Source organism: Vipera berus (genome assembly GCF_964194415.1).
Source record: "Vipera berus genome assembly, chromosome: 1".
NCBI lineage: Eukaryota > Metazoa > Chordata > Lepidosauria > Squamata > Viperidae > Vipera > Vipera berus.
Window position 1 is genome coordinate 360069110 of NC_138202.1, and position 14068 is coordinate 360083177.

The window sequence follows — 14068 nt, forward strand, 5'->3', positions numbered from 1 at the left end:
TGATACTTTCCCCCTTATTTTTCTCATGCTGCTAGGGTCTTTTTGAGAAAAAAAGGCTGTTTTTCCAAAGCCACAAAGAGTAAAACAAAGAAAATAAATAAATAAAGATACGGGCCGGGAGGAGGTAGACCAAGAGAATGCTGACTGGGGAAAAAAAAAATCTATTTGTTGCTTTGGCCTAAAAGCCGCTAAGTAATCCCATCCCGTCCCAGAGCCAGAAACAAGAGAATGAGAAGGATGCCTTTTGCCAGCAGGAAGGAGAAGGGGGGGGGGGGAAATATCCCTTTTTTGGCAAGATGAAGTTTGGCCTCAGACACAGCCAATGAACCGCTGGTGCAAAGCCTATCAGAAGGAAGGAGATGAACAGATGTGTTTTTTTTAAATCATCAACTTTACAGGATTATCAATAAAGGGTTATTCTCTCCCCCCCCCCTTTTCCATTTTATAATAAAAGCTTTGCGGTTCCTCGTTGCAAAGATGTTAAGATTAATGGACCTTCAAAATGAACACCATCGTTTGGCAGGCAGGTGTTGTTGTGGAAGTTGAGGAGGAGGAGGAGGAGAGGAGGAAGAGAAGGAAGAAGAAGAGGAGGAAGAGGAGGAGGAGGAGGAGGAGGAGGAGGAAGACAACTGTGGGGTCCTTGATGCTCTCTGAGCTTGATGGTTTTTTGAAGACATTTCATGACCCAAGTAGACAACATCATCAGTGTGAGGAGGAGGATTGTGGGGTCCTTGATGCTCTCTGAGCTTGGTTGTTTTCTTGCAGACATTTCATGACCCAACTAGGGAACATCATCAGGGTTAGAAGGGATGAAGAGGAGGAGGAAGAGGAAGACCTGTGGGGTCCTTGATGCTCTCTGAGCCTGGTGGTTTTCTTGCAGACATTTCATTACCCAACTAGGTAACATCATCAATGCTAGAAGGAAGGGGGGTTTGCGAGGAGGAGGAGGAGGAGGAGGAGGAGGAGGAGGAGGAGGAGGAGGAGGAAGACCTGTGGGGTCCTTGATGCTCTCTGAGCCTGGTGGTTTTCTTGCAGAGATTTCGTGACCCAACTAGGTAACATCATCAAGTCTAGAGAGATACTGACATGCTACTTACAACAATTCATTTACCCACCATCCCAAGTCATAACGGCACTGGGAAAAAAAGTGACTTATGACCGTCGCACCATCCCCATGGGTCACGTGATCAGAATTTGGGCCTTTGGCCACAGGCATGTCTTTGCAACTGTTGCGGCGTCCCGGGATCATGTGAATCGCCACTTGCGAATTTCTCAGCTGTCTTCCGATAAGGCAAAAACTCAGTTAACCAGTGGAACTGGCTGCCTCCAGAAGTTGTGAATGCTCCGTCACTGGAGGTTTTCAAGAAGAGACTGGACAGCCTTTTGTTTGGGCAGGGGGTTGGACTAGATGACCTCCAAGGTCCCTTCCAGCTCTGTTATTCTGTATTCTGACGGGGATGGACTAGAAGACCTCCAAGGCTCCTTTCAACTGTATTACTCTGTTATTCTGACAGGGGGTTGGACTAGAAGACCTCCAAGGCCCCTTCCAACTCTGTTATTCTGTATTCTGATGGGGATGGACTAGAAGACCTCTTAAGGAACCTTCCAACTCTTGTTTTGTTCTGTAATCCCGCGCCTTAGCAGAATCCCAAAGAGACGCTGAGATACTTCCGCGATTTAGCATCCATTGCACCGTTTCCCCCAATCAGAAGCGGGGGGGGGGGCAATATCCTGTATGATTTACTTTATTCACACTTCATTACACAACACCGCAAAGACTTTGGGGGGAACCAACGTATGACAACTTCCCCAGAGAGACAATTCCTGAAGAACTAGCGCCCCCTTGAGGCGAGATGTGGCAGCTGTCTTAGAAAGTGGCTGCTTTATTACACAATAACAAAGAGCTGGAAGGGACCTTGGAGGTCTTCTAGTCCAGCCCCACATCAAGACAAATGGCGGTCCAATATTAAACCACGATACAAACCCTGGCTGTGTCAACCAGGGTAACTATATGTAAAATTAGATTAGATTGGACTAGATAACCTTTATTGTCATTTTTTTCCCCTGGGGGCACAACGGCACACATTAAAAATGAAATTTAGTTGCTTGCTCTCAATGTGTACACACACACACAACGCGCATTTAAAACATCCGATGTACAACATATGTATAGACCTGCACCCTTACATATAAGCAACGTGCAAACATTATTCACTGTCCATCTGGAATCGGTAGAGGAAAATGCAATCCAGCAGATAATTTAAGTTGGAAAACTTAAAAGCAAAGTCCTGGGGGAAAGGCAGATTCATTTAAACAAGCACGTTACTAACCACTGCCGTGACTCACTTAGCAACGGTGGTAAGAAAGATCGCAAAACGTGGCCAAACCAACGGGCTCGTGCTAAATTTAAAAGGGGATAAAAAGTTTTAAACTTTAGCATGAGCAAATTGCATCCAGCCGAGAACCCACAGCCATCTAGGATGGTGCACCGCAAAACAAAAAGTGGTAAAAAAACGGATCCGGTCTCACAGTGACTCATTTTACGACCGTCAAGACTTACGACCAGAATGGGGCCAAACTCCATTACTGTCCTAGGTTGAGGATTACGATATGTAGATCAACTAAAAGTCAGTATCTCTACGCCATCCAGATCCTGGTTGTCCCAAAGGGGCTTTTTCAAGAGGCAAATGGACTTTCCCCCCCCCCGAAGATGTTTCGCTTCTCATTCAAGAAGCTTCCTCAGTTCTGACTGAATGGCGGAGGGTGGATTTTTATTCCTTGCAGTCACCTGGTCGTTAGTGCTCCCTCTGAGAGTCATCAAGGCCACTTGGAGGGGTCCCCTGAAGACATGCAGTCCTTGATTTACAACGGCTCGTTCAGTGACTGTTCAAAGTTACAACAGCACTTGGAAAAAAGGGACTGATGGTCGTTTTTCAGTTACGACTTTTCCAGCATCCTCCTGGTCATGGGATCAAAATTCACGGCTGGCAACTGGTTCATACTTATGACCGTTGGCTGTGTCCCAAGGGTCACGTGATCCCCTTTTGCGGTCTTCTGACAAGCAAAGACAACGGGGAAGCCCGATTCACTTAACGGCCGTGTAACTGACTTAACAACTGCAGTGATTCACTTCATGGCTGTAACAAGAAAGGGCGTCACGCGGGGGCAAAATTCACTTAACAAACGTCTCGCTTAACGACCGAAACTTTGGGCTCAATTGCGGCCGTAAGTTGAGGACTCCCTGAATGGTGCAAATGGGTGTGGAGCCTTCTTGGGACTGCTGAAAGGACTGCGTTGTTAACTCCTTTCAGCAGTTCCAAGAAGGCTCCACACCTATTTGCACTTTTCAGGTAACGCTGAGGGGAAAAGCTAAACCAGGGGTAGGCCACCTTGGCTCTTTTATGACTTGTGGACTTCAACTCCCAGAATTCCTGAGCCAGCCATGATGAGGGGAAAGGGAGAAGTTGCCATGCTGGCTGAGGAATTCTGGGAGTTGAAGTCCACCAGTCATGAAGGGGCCATAGTTCCCCCATGCTGGCTCAGGAATTCTGGGAGTTGAAGTCCATGAGACATAAAGCGGCCTAGGCCAGGGGTAGGCAACCTTGGCTCTTTTATGACTGGTGGACTTCAACTCCCAGAATTCCTGAGCCAGCCACGCTGAGGAGAAAGGGAGAGGTTTCCAAGCTGAGCCATGCTGGCTCAGGAATTCTGGGAGTTGAAGTCCACCAGTCATGAAGGGGCCATACCATAGTTCCCTCATGCTGGCTCAGGAATTCTGCCAGTTGAAGTCCACCAGTCATGAAGGGGCCATAGTTCCCCCATGCTGGCTCAGGAATTCTGGGAGTTGAAGTCCATGAGACATAAAGCGGCCTAGGCCAGGGGTAGGCAACCTTGGCTCTTTTATGACTGGTGGACTTCAACTCCCAGAATTCCTGAGCCAGCCACGCTGAGGAGAAAGGGAGAGGTTTCCAAGCTGAGCCATGCTGGCTCAGGAATTCTGGGAGTTGAAGTCCACCAGTCATGAAGGGGCCATACCATAGTTCCCTCATGCTGGCTCAGGAATTCTGCCAGTTGAAGTCCACAAGTCATGAAGGGGCCATAGTTCCCCCATGCTGGCTCAGGAATTCTGGGAGTTGAAGTCCACCAGTCATAAAGGGGCCATAGTTCCCCCATGCTGGCTCAGGAATTCTGGGAGTGGAAGTCCACGAGTCATGAAGGGGCCATAGTTCCCCCATTGCTGGCTCAGGAATTCTGGGAGTGGAAGTCCACGAGTCACGAAGGGGCCATAGTTCCCCCATGCTGGCTGAGGAATTCTGGGAGTTGAAGTCCACAAGTCATGAAGGGGCCATAGTTCCCCCATGCTGGCTGAGGAATTCTGGGAGTTGAAGTCCGCCAGTCATGAAGGGGCCATAGTTCCCCCATGCTGGCTCAGGAATTCTGGGAGTGGAAGTCCACGAGTCATGAAGGGGCCATAGTTCCCCCATTGCTGGCTGAGGAATTCTGGGAGTTGAAGTCCACAAGTCATGAAGGGGCCATAGTTCCCCCATGCTGGCTGAGGAATTCTGGGAGTTGAAGTCCGCCAGTCATGAAGGGGCCATAGTTCCCCCATGCTGGCTGAGGAATTCTGGGAGTTGAAGTCCACCAGTCATAAAAAGAGCCAAGTTTGCCTACTCCTGAACTAAACCTTCAAGTGGCCTCAAGCCAGTCTCAGAGAGAGTACTAATGACCAGATGACTGCAAGAAATGGAAATCCTTCCGTCGGAACGGAAGAAGCTTCTTGGATGAAAAGCGAAATGTCTTCAAGGAAGAACGAAGGAGGTCGAGTTGCCTTTGGGAAAAGCACATTTGGGACGAGATAAAAAAGTCAGCATGTCGAGTGATTGGTAAAAAATAATAAAGGCGGGGGATAGAGATAAATTAACAAATACAAATTAGGAAGCGAGGAAATTAGCAAGCAAGGACACCGACAGCTCGCAAGAGGAAAAAGGCCAAGCGTGGGACGACGGCGACTTACTTTCGGAGATGGTCGTTCTCCTTCAAGAAGAGTTCCGTCCGTCTGTTGTTGACACCACACCCACTTTTGTAGGACCTGCAAGGTGTTGACAACAATGGAAAATGGGTGAAAAAGAATTCAGACTTTAAGTACCGGTAACTGACGGCAGGGGTGGGCAACCTTGGCTCCTTTATGACCTGTGGACTTCAACTCCCAGAATTCCTCAGCCAGTATGGCTGGCTCAGGAATTCTGGGAGTTGAAGTCCACAGGCTCGGCCGCACGGCTGGCTGAGGAATTCTGGGAATTGAAGTCCACAGGCTCGGCCGCACAGCTGGCTGAGGAATTCTGGGAATTGAAGTCCACAGGCTCGGGCGCACGGCTGGCTGAGGAATTCTGGGAGTTGAAGTCCACAGGCTCAGCCACAGGGCTGGCTGAGGAATTCTGGGAGTTGAAGTCCACAGTTTAGTTTAGTTTAGTTTAGTTTATTAGACTTATATACCGCCCTTCTCCCGTAGGACTCAGGGTGGTTCACAAGATTTTTTAAACGAAACAATACTACAATTACAAAAGTTAAAACAATTAAAATGATTATATTAAACCTTGAATATAAAAAACCTAGTTAAAAACCAGTTAAAACCCCAATTAATACCCTCAGTCCAGGCCAGAAAGCTCAAAGAGCCAGGTCATAAAGGGGCCACAACTGCCCACTCCTGACTTATGAGGACACCCCCCCCCTTCCCAAATTTGGAAAACTCCCAGCCTCACTCCTTTCTTTGGAATACGACTTTTCCAGCCCATTTCAGCAGAGGCCCCTTGCGTGTGTTTGTGGCCACGGCAACTTCAACATTGGGTCATGAGTAGCTTTGGGGGCTCTGTAATTTTGAACGGTCACTAAGTCGAGGACTATCTGCACTGGACACAAGGCCAAGTTTGCAATCCTTCAGGTTGTGTGCAAATAAAACACCTCTCTTCCTCTCTCAAACACAGACACAAATACACACACACACAGAGTTGCTGATTACAAGACCACAACACCCTGTTGTTATTGGGAGAGTGTAAAGTTCAAAGTCTCCAAGGAATATATCATGTTATTTGAAGTTCCGGGATCAGAGCTGTGCAAACAGTAACACAATGCAAAGTCTTAAGAGCAAGTCAATTACTCTGTGAACAGCCTTGGGAGAGTCTGCAGAGGCCCTGCAAACAGAAGTCCCAAACTCAAAAGGCCTACAGGTAGCCCTTGACTCACAACCATTCGTTTAGTAGAATGGAATAGAGCTGGGAGGGACCCTGGAGGTCTTCTAGTCCAGCCCACTGCTTGAGCAGGAGAACCTATACCGTCTTAAGACAAGTGACTGTCCAGCCTCTTTTTAAAAATCTCCAGTGATGGGTGTGCCCAGGATTTCTGGTGGCAGGCTGTTCCACTGGTTCGTTCTCCTGTCAGGAAGTTTCTCCTTAGTGACTCTTCGAAGTCACGATGACAACGAAGTAAAAGTGGCTTAGGACTGTTTTTCACACTTACGACCACTGCAGCCTCCCCAGGGTCACGTGATGTAAATTCGGATTTATTTTTAAATTCGCATTTATTAAGGCAGGACAAGAAGCAACAAGGAGAGAAGCAACCTAGAACTAAGGAGAAACTTCCTGACAGTGAGAACAATTAACCAGTGGAACTCCTGGACTCCAGAAGTGGTGAATGCTCCAACACTGGAAGTCTTTAAGAAGAGACTGGACAGCCATTTGTCTGAAATGGTATAGGTTTCCTGCCTGAGCAAGGGTTGGACTAGATGACCTCCAAGGTCCCTTCCAACTCTATTATTATTATTAACAACCTGCCTCCAGAAGTGGTGAATGCTCCAACACTGGAAGTTTTTAAGAAGAGACTGGACAGCCATTTGTCTGAAATGGTATAGGGTTTCCTGCCTGAGCAGGGGGTTGGACTAGATGACCTCCAAGGTCCCTTCCAACTTTATTATTATTGTTAACAACCTGCCTCCAGAAGTGGTGAATGCTCCAACACTGGAAGTTTTTAAGAAGAGACTGGACAGCCATTTGTCTGAAATGGTATAGGGTTTCCTGCCTGAGCAGGGGGTTGGACTAGATGACCTCCAAGGTCCCTTCCAAATTATTATTATTATTGTTGTTGTTATCCCTTGATTTACAACTGCTTGTTTATTGACCATCTGAAGTTACAACAGCGCCGAAAAAAGTGAATTATGAGCTTTTTCTACACTTAACAACTGTTGTAGCATTCCCCACGGTCACGTGATTTAAAATTCGATTTATTTTTAAATTTGGATTTATTAAATTATTATTGTCGTTGTGGTTGTTGTTGTTATTATAACACAGGGATTCCCTTAATAACTATGGCAACAGAACACGCCTCACATTCAGTAAAGCATTCACTGACAAGAGCATGAAAGACGGGTGTCACGTAATATTGGCACTTTTTTCTGTGCCCATTGTAACTTCAAGTGGTCACTAAATGAACTGTTATAAATCGAGGACTACCTGTAATAATAGTAATAATAGTAACAATAACAATAACAATAACAACAATAACAATAACAACAATAACAATAACAACAACAACAACAAAACAACAACAACAACAACAATAATAATAATAATAATAATAATAATAATAATAATAATAATAATAATAATAATAATAATAATTGCAATAATGGGTCCTCGGTGCTCTCTGAGCTTGCTTGTTTTCTTGCAGACGTTTCATTACTCAGCTAAGTAACACCATCAGGACCAGCAGTGATGATGCTACCTAGTTGGGTTATGAAACGTCTGCAAGAAAACATCCAGTCGTCGTCATACTCCTCCTCGCACTGATGATGCTACCTAGTTGGGTTAGGAAACGTCTGCAAGGAAACATCCAGTCGTCGTCCTCCTCCTCCTCGCACTGATGATGCTACCTAGTTGGGTTATGAAACGTCTGCAAGAAAACATCCAGTCGTCATCCTCTTCCTCCTCGCACTGATGATGCTACCTAGTTGGGTTAGGAAACGTCTGTAAGAAAACATCCAGTCGTCGTCCTCCTCCTCCTCGCACTGATGATGCTACCTAGTTGGGTTAGGAAACGTCTGCAAGAAAACATCCAGTCGTCGTCCTCCTCCTCGCACTGATGATGCTACCTAGTTGGGTTAGGAAACGTCTGCAAGAAAACATCCAGTCGTCGTCCTCCTCCTCCTCGCACTGATGATGCTACCTAGTTGGGTTAGGAAACGTCTGCAAGAAAACATCCAGTCGTCGTCCTCCTCCTCCTCGCACTGATGATGCTACCTAGTTGGGTTAGGAAACGTCTGCAAGGAAACATCGTCGTCGTCCTCCTCCTCCTCGCACTGATGATGCTACCTAGTTGGGTTATGAAACGTCTGCAAGAAAACATCCAGTCGTCATCCTCTTCCTCCTCGCACTGATGATGCTACCTAGTTGGGTTAGGAAACGTCTGCAAGAAAACATCCAGTCGTCGTCCTCCTCCTCCTCGCACTGATGATGCTACCTAGTTGGGTTAGGAAACGTCTGCAAGAAAACATCCAGTCGTCGTCCTCCTCCTCGCACTGATGATGCTACCTAGTTGGGTTAGGAAACGTCTGCAAGAAAACATCCAGTCGTCCTCCTCCTCCTTGCACTGATGATGCTACCTACTTGGGTTAGAAAACGTCTGCAAGAAAACATCCAGTCGTCCTCCTCCTCCTCGCACTGATGATGCTACCTAGTTGGGTTAGGAAACGGCTGCAAGGAAACATCCAGTCGTCGTCCTCCTCCTCGCACTGATGATGCTACCTAGTTGGGTTAGAAAACGTCTGCAAGAAAACATCCAGTCGTCGTCCTCCTCCTCACACTGATGATGCTACCTAGTTGGGTTAGGAAACGGCTGCAAGGAAACATCCAGTCGTCGTCCTCCTCCTCGCACTGATGATGCTACCTAGTTGGGTTAGAAAACGTCTGCAAGAAAACATCCAGTCGTCGTCCTCCTCCTCACACTGATGATGCTACCTAGTTGGGTTAGGAAACGGCTGCAAGGAAACATCCAGTCGTCGTCCTCCTCCTCGCACTGATGATGCTACCTAGTTGGGTTAGGAAACGGCTGCAAGGAAACATCCAGTCGTCGTCCTCCTCCTCGCACTGATGATGCTACCTAGTGTTGTGACTCAGGGTCAGCCTGTGGGTCCGACAGCCGGCTCCGATGTATCGGAGGACTCAGATGTGGGGGAGGAGGGAAACGAACCGGCTGATGATGATTTGGAGACTTTGCAGAGTCCTCAGCCGGGAACCTCTGCTCAGCTGTGTGAGCCCGAGAGTGCGGAGGATGATGACCCACAGCTGGCCCTGTTCAAGGACGCCCGACGCAGGAGGCAGTCGAGCAGGGACAAACAAAGGAAGGCTATGGGACTCCTCGGGAGGAGGCACAGGGAGACCACGCCCTGAGCTCTCTATAAAAGGAGTGTTTGGGGAGGGGCTGGTTGCTGAAAGCAACTCTTTTGCTTGAAGATAAGCTCTTGTGTGTTTACTATTAAATCTTGGCAGAAGCCTTTTAGCCTTGGACGCTTTTCAGTCTCTTCTTTTGATTAGGGGTGCGAGAAGAGGGCTGGTTCAGAACAGTTTGCTTTCAGCCACCCACCCCTTAATACTACGATGGAGCAGCTTCTTGCCGAGAATGCCCAGCTCAACCAGCAACTCACCTTGCTGGCCACTCAGGTGGCACAACTGCAGGCTCAGGTACATGCTGCCCCCCCACCCAGGAGGAAATGTCAGATAGCTATGCCGGATAAATTTGCTGGTAAACCAGAACTGTTTCCTGCCTTCCTGGGACAATGCCAGCTTTATATCAGCGTGAGAGCAGCTGATTTCCCCACTGACCGAGATAAGGTGGGATTCGTGTTGAGCCTTCTGTCGGGAGATGCAGCTCGTTGGGGCACGCCTCTGTTGGCACAGCCTAGCCCTTTGTTGGATAACTTTGGGGGGTTTTGTGACCATATGCGCCTCATGTACGAGGACCCGATTAAGGCGCAGACCGCCACCCGACGCCTGAAAGCTTTGAGGCAGGGTCAGCGCCCTCTACAGGCCTATATCAGCGATTTCCGGCTGCTTAGCCAGGATTCCGCCTGGAATGAGGCTGCGCTCGTGGATGCCTTTCAGGATGGCTTGTCAGAGGAGATGTTGGATGAGCTGGCCCGCGTGGACATTCCCTCAGACCTGAATGGGCTGATCCATCTTTGTCTGCGGATCGATGCCCGGCTGCAGCAGCGTAAGAGTCGCCGTGCCACCCCACAGACCCCTGCCGCCCCTGTTGTGCGTGAGCCCCCAGTCCAGAGGGAGGAGCCAATGGAGCTGGGTGCCGCCAGGTCCCGTCTATCGGTGACGGAAATGGACAGACGACGATCGGAGGGGTTGTGTTTTTACTGTGGGGACCCTGGACATTTGGCTGCTTCTTGCCCGAAGAAGCGTCAGCGGGCGTCAGTGACCAAGCCTGCCCCGAGAAAGTCCCCTGCTTTGCTATCGGGAAACGGCCCGAGCCCGATCTAGACGGTGTGAAAGATCGGGCGACCCACAACGATCACGCCGAGCGACGCCGTTCCGACGGTGCCTGTGAACCTCCACGGCATTTGATTCTGGAGGCACGACTGATCCTTCCTGGCAAGCCAGAGGGGATTCCGGTCCATGCCTTAATTGACTCTGGGGCTACCACTAACTTTATGGATTCGGCCTTTGTGGCCAAATGGGCTGTTCCCCAGTGTCCGGTGGATCCGCCCATGCTTGTGGAGACCATCGATGGTCGAGTGCTCCTGTCCGGGCCTATCACGGCCGCCACGCAACCCGTGTGTATGGCCATCAGTACCCATGTGGAGGCCATTCAGTTCTACGTCACTTCGGATCTGCACTTCCCCGTGGTCTTGGGACTGGCGTGGCTCCGGGCGCATGATCCACAGATCTATTGGTCTCAGAACTTGGTCACCTTCCCAAGTTTGCAGTGCGTGGACCACACCCGCCATATCTGTGCCGGCCAGGTGGAGGGTTCCCCAGGGGTTTCCTTGCCTCCCGAACTGTCCGACTTTGCTGACGTGTTCAGCGAGTCAGAGGCGGACCAATTACCCCCGCACAGGCCCTACGACTGCTCCATTGACCTAGTCCCTGATGCGCCTCTCCCAGTGGGGCGTTTGTACTCCATGTCGGAGCCCGAGTTGGCTGCATTGCGGGACTTCCTGACAAAGAACTTGGCTCGTGGTTTCATCCGGCCCTCGTCCTCGCCAGTGTCTGCGCCCGTGCTCTTCGTCAAAAAGAAGTCGGGCGAGTTACGGCTTTGCTGTGACTACCGGAAACTCAACGCTATCACGGTGCGTAACCGCTACCCGCTGCCCCTCATCCCCGAGCTCTTGGACCGACTCCGGGAGGCTAAGATCTTCACGAAACTGGACCTGCGTGGAGCTTACAACCTCGTCAGGGTTCGGCCGGGTGATGAGTGGAAGACGGCGTTTGGTACTCGCTATGGACATTTCGAGTACACGGTGATGCCGTTTGGCCTGACCAACGCCCCCGCTGTGTTTCAGCATTTTATGAATGACATCTTTCGGGATCTGTTGGACCAGTTTGTTGTGATTTACCTGGACGACATCCTGATTTACTCCCCGTCGCGTGAAGCGCATCATCAGCATCTCCGTCAGGTCCTGCAGCGCCTCCGGAAACATCGGCTGTTTGCCAAGTTGGAGAAGTGCCAGTTCTACCAGGTGACCATTGATTTCTTGGGTCACCGCATTTCTCCTGAGGGCATCGCCATGGAACCGAGTAAAGTTGAGTCGTTGCAGAGTTGGCAACCCCCGCGTCGCGTGAAGGATATTCAGCGACTTCTTGGATTTGCCAACTACTATCGGACATTCATCCCTGGCTTTGCTGCCTTGACAGCCCCCCTCACCCGGCTCCTGCAGAAGAAGACTCGGTTCCAGTGGAACGCCCCCGAACAACAGGCGTTCCAAGCTTTGAAGGACGCCTTCATGAAGGAGCCCATCTTGAAGCATCCTGACCCGCAACGGCCGTTTGTCGTGGAGGCGGACGCCTCCGACATTGCCATTGGGGCCGTGTTGCTCCAGGCAGCGACGCCCAACGGTACCCTTTTCCCTTGCGCGTATCACTCTCGGAAATTGAATCCCTCGGAGCGCAACTATACCATCTGGGAGAAGGAGCTGCTGGCCATCAAGGCGGCGTTCGAGGCTTGGAGGCATCATCTGGAGGGGGCGCGGCATCAAATCGAGGTCCGGACGGACCACAAGAATCTGGAAAGCCTGCAGACCGCTCGGAATTTGAACCAACGCCAGATCCGGTGGTCCCTCTTCTTTGCGAGGTTTGACTTCCGGGTGCGGTACATACCAAGCGGGCACAACCAGAGAGCGGATGCTCTGTCCAGGAAGCCCGAGTACACCCGAGTGGAAGACAAGCTTCCGCCCAGGACCGTGATCCCCGTCGAGTCTTTTGCTGCGGTGCGGGAGCCGGTGGATATACGGGCTCGGATCCGGGAGGCGCAGCAGCAGGAGGCGTGGGTGGCTCAGCGGAAGGAAGAGGTGGGGCCAGATTCGCCTTGGTCGGTCACGGATGGACTCCTGTATTATCGTGACCGGCTCTATGTTCCAGGAGGGCCACTCAGGGGACTCGTCCTCAGCCAATGTCATGATAACCCGGCTGCGGGGCATTTTGGCCTGTTCAAGACTCTGAACCTGGTCTCCCGTACCTTCTGGTGGCCCCGAGTCCGACACGATGTCCAGTCTTATGTCACCTCCTGCGTCCCATGCAGGCAGGCCAAGTCAGCGACAGGGGCCCCGCCTGGTTTACTGCAGCCTTTGCCAACGCCCAAGAGACCCTGGGGGGCTGTGTCCATGGACTTTCTGACGGATCTACCCCCATCCTCCGGCTTCACGACAGTGTTTGTGGTGGTGGACATGTTGACCAAGATGGCGCACTTCATCCCCTGTCGCGGCTTACCGTCAGCTCGCGCCACTAGTCGCATGTTCATCCAACAGGTGTTCCGGCTGCACGGCCTTCCCGATAGAGTCGTCTCCGATAGGGGGGCCCAGTTTACAGCCCGCTTCTGGCAGGAGTTGATGCGGGCGTTGGACATTAAGGTTTGCCTCTCGTCCGCGCATCATCCTCAGACCGACGGGGGTACCGAGAAGGTCATCGGCATCTTAGAGCAGTATCTGCGCTGCTACGTTAACCTGCAGCAGGACAATTGGGTGGACTATTTGGCCATAGCCGAGTTTGCCTTTAACAACTCGCAGCACACCTCCACGCAGATGACACCGTTCTTGGCCAATGTGGGTTATCACCCCCGGTTTTTCCCCCTTTCTCCCGTGGACTCACCGGAGCCGGCAGCGAACGAATTCATGGCGGAGTTACAGGCGATCCATCGGTTGGTGCGACGGCAGCTGGAGAAGGCCAAGGCCGACTACAAGAGGTTCGCCGATCGGTCGAGAAGGGATACGCCTCCACTATCGGTGGGGGATCGGGTCTGGCTGTCCACCAGGAACCTACCATCCACTCGGCCGGCGAGGAAGCTGGACCACCGTTACCTTGGACCGTTCCCAGTCGAGGCCGTCATCAACCCGGTCGCCTATCGTTTAACTCTGCCACGTTCCCTGCGCGTGCACCCCGTCTTCCATCGGTCCTTGTTGGTCCCCGAACAACCGGCTTGTCCACTTCGCCAAGCGGAACCTCCCCCATCAGGACCTCGTGATGGCGACAGCACCCCCGAGTACGAGGTCGCCAGCATCAGGGATTCCCGCTGGCTGAAAGGTCGCTTCCAGTACCTGATCGAGTGGAAAGGGTACGGGCCGGAGGACTTCACATGGGAAGACGCGACCGCCGTTCATGCCCCTGCGTTGGTGACTGCGTTTCACGAACAGTTCCCATCCCGACCGCATCCGGATCGGCAGACCCGGGGGAAGGGCCCTGCGGTGCGGGATAGTGTTGTGACTCAGGGTCAGCCTGTGGGTCCGACAGCCGGCTCCGATGTATCGGAGGACTCAGATGTGGGGGAGGAGGGAAACGAACCGGCTGATGATGATTTGGAG

General features: G+C 51.1%; 1 protein-coding gene across 2 annotated transcripts in view; it reads right to left on the reverse strand.

Moving 5' to 3' along the window:
- Positions 1 to 14068, reverse strand: part of GOSR1 (golgi SNAP receptor complex member 1) — a 47880-nt gene that overhangs the window by 20132 nt on the left and 13680 nt on the right. For both annotated transcript variants that reach the window (XM_081338409.1, XM_081338410.1), the window contains exon 6: positions 5015 to 5089. In XM_081338409.1, the coding sequence (XP_081194535.1) occupies positions 5015 to 5089 (75 nt within the window). The remainder of the gene's footprint in view (positions 1 to 5014; positions 5090 to 14068) is intronic.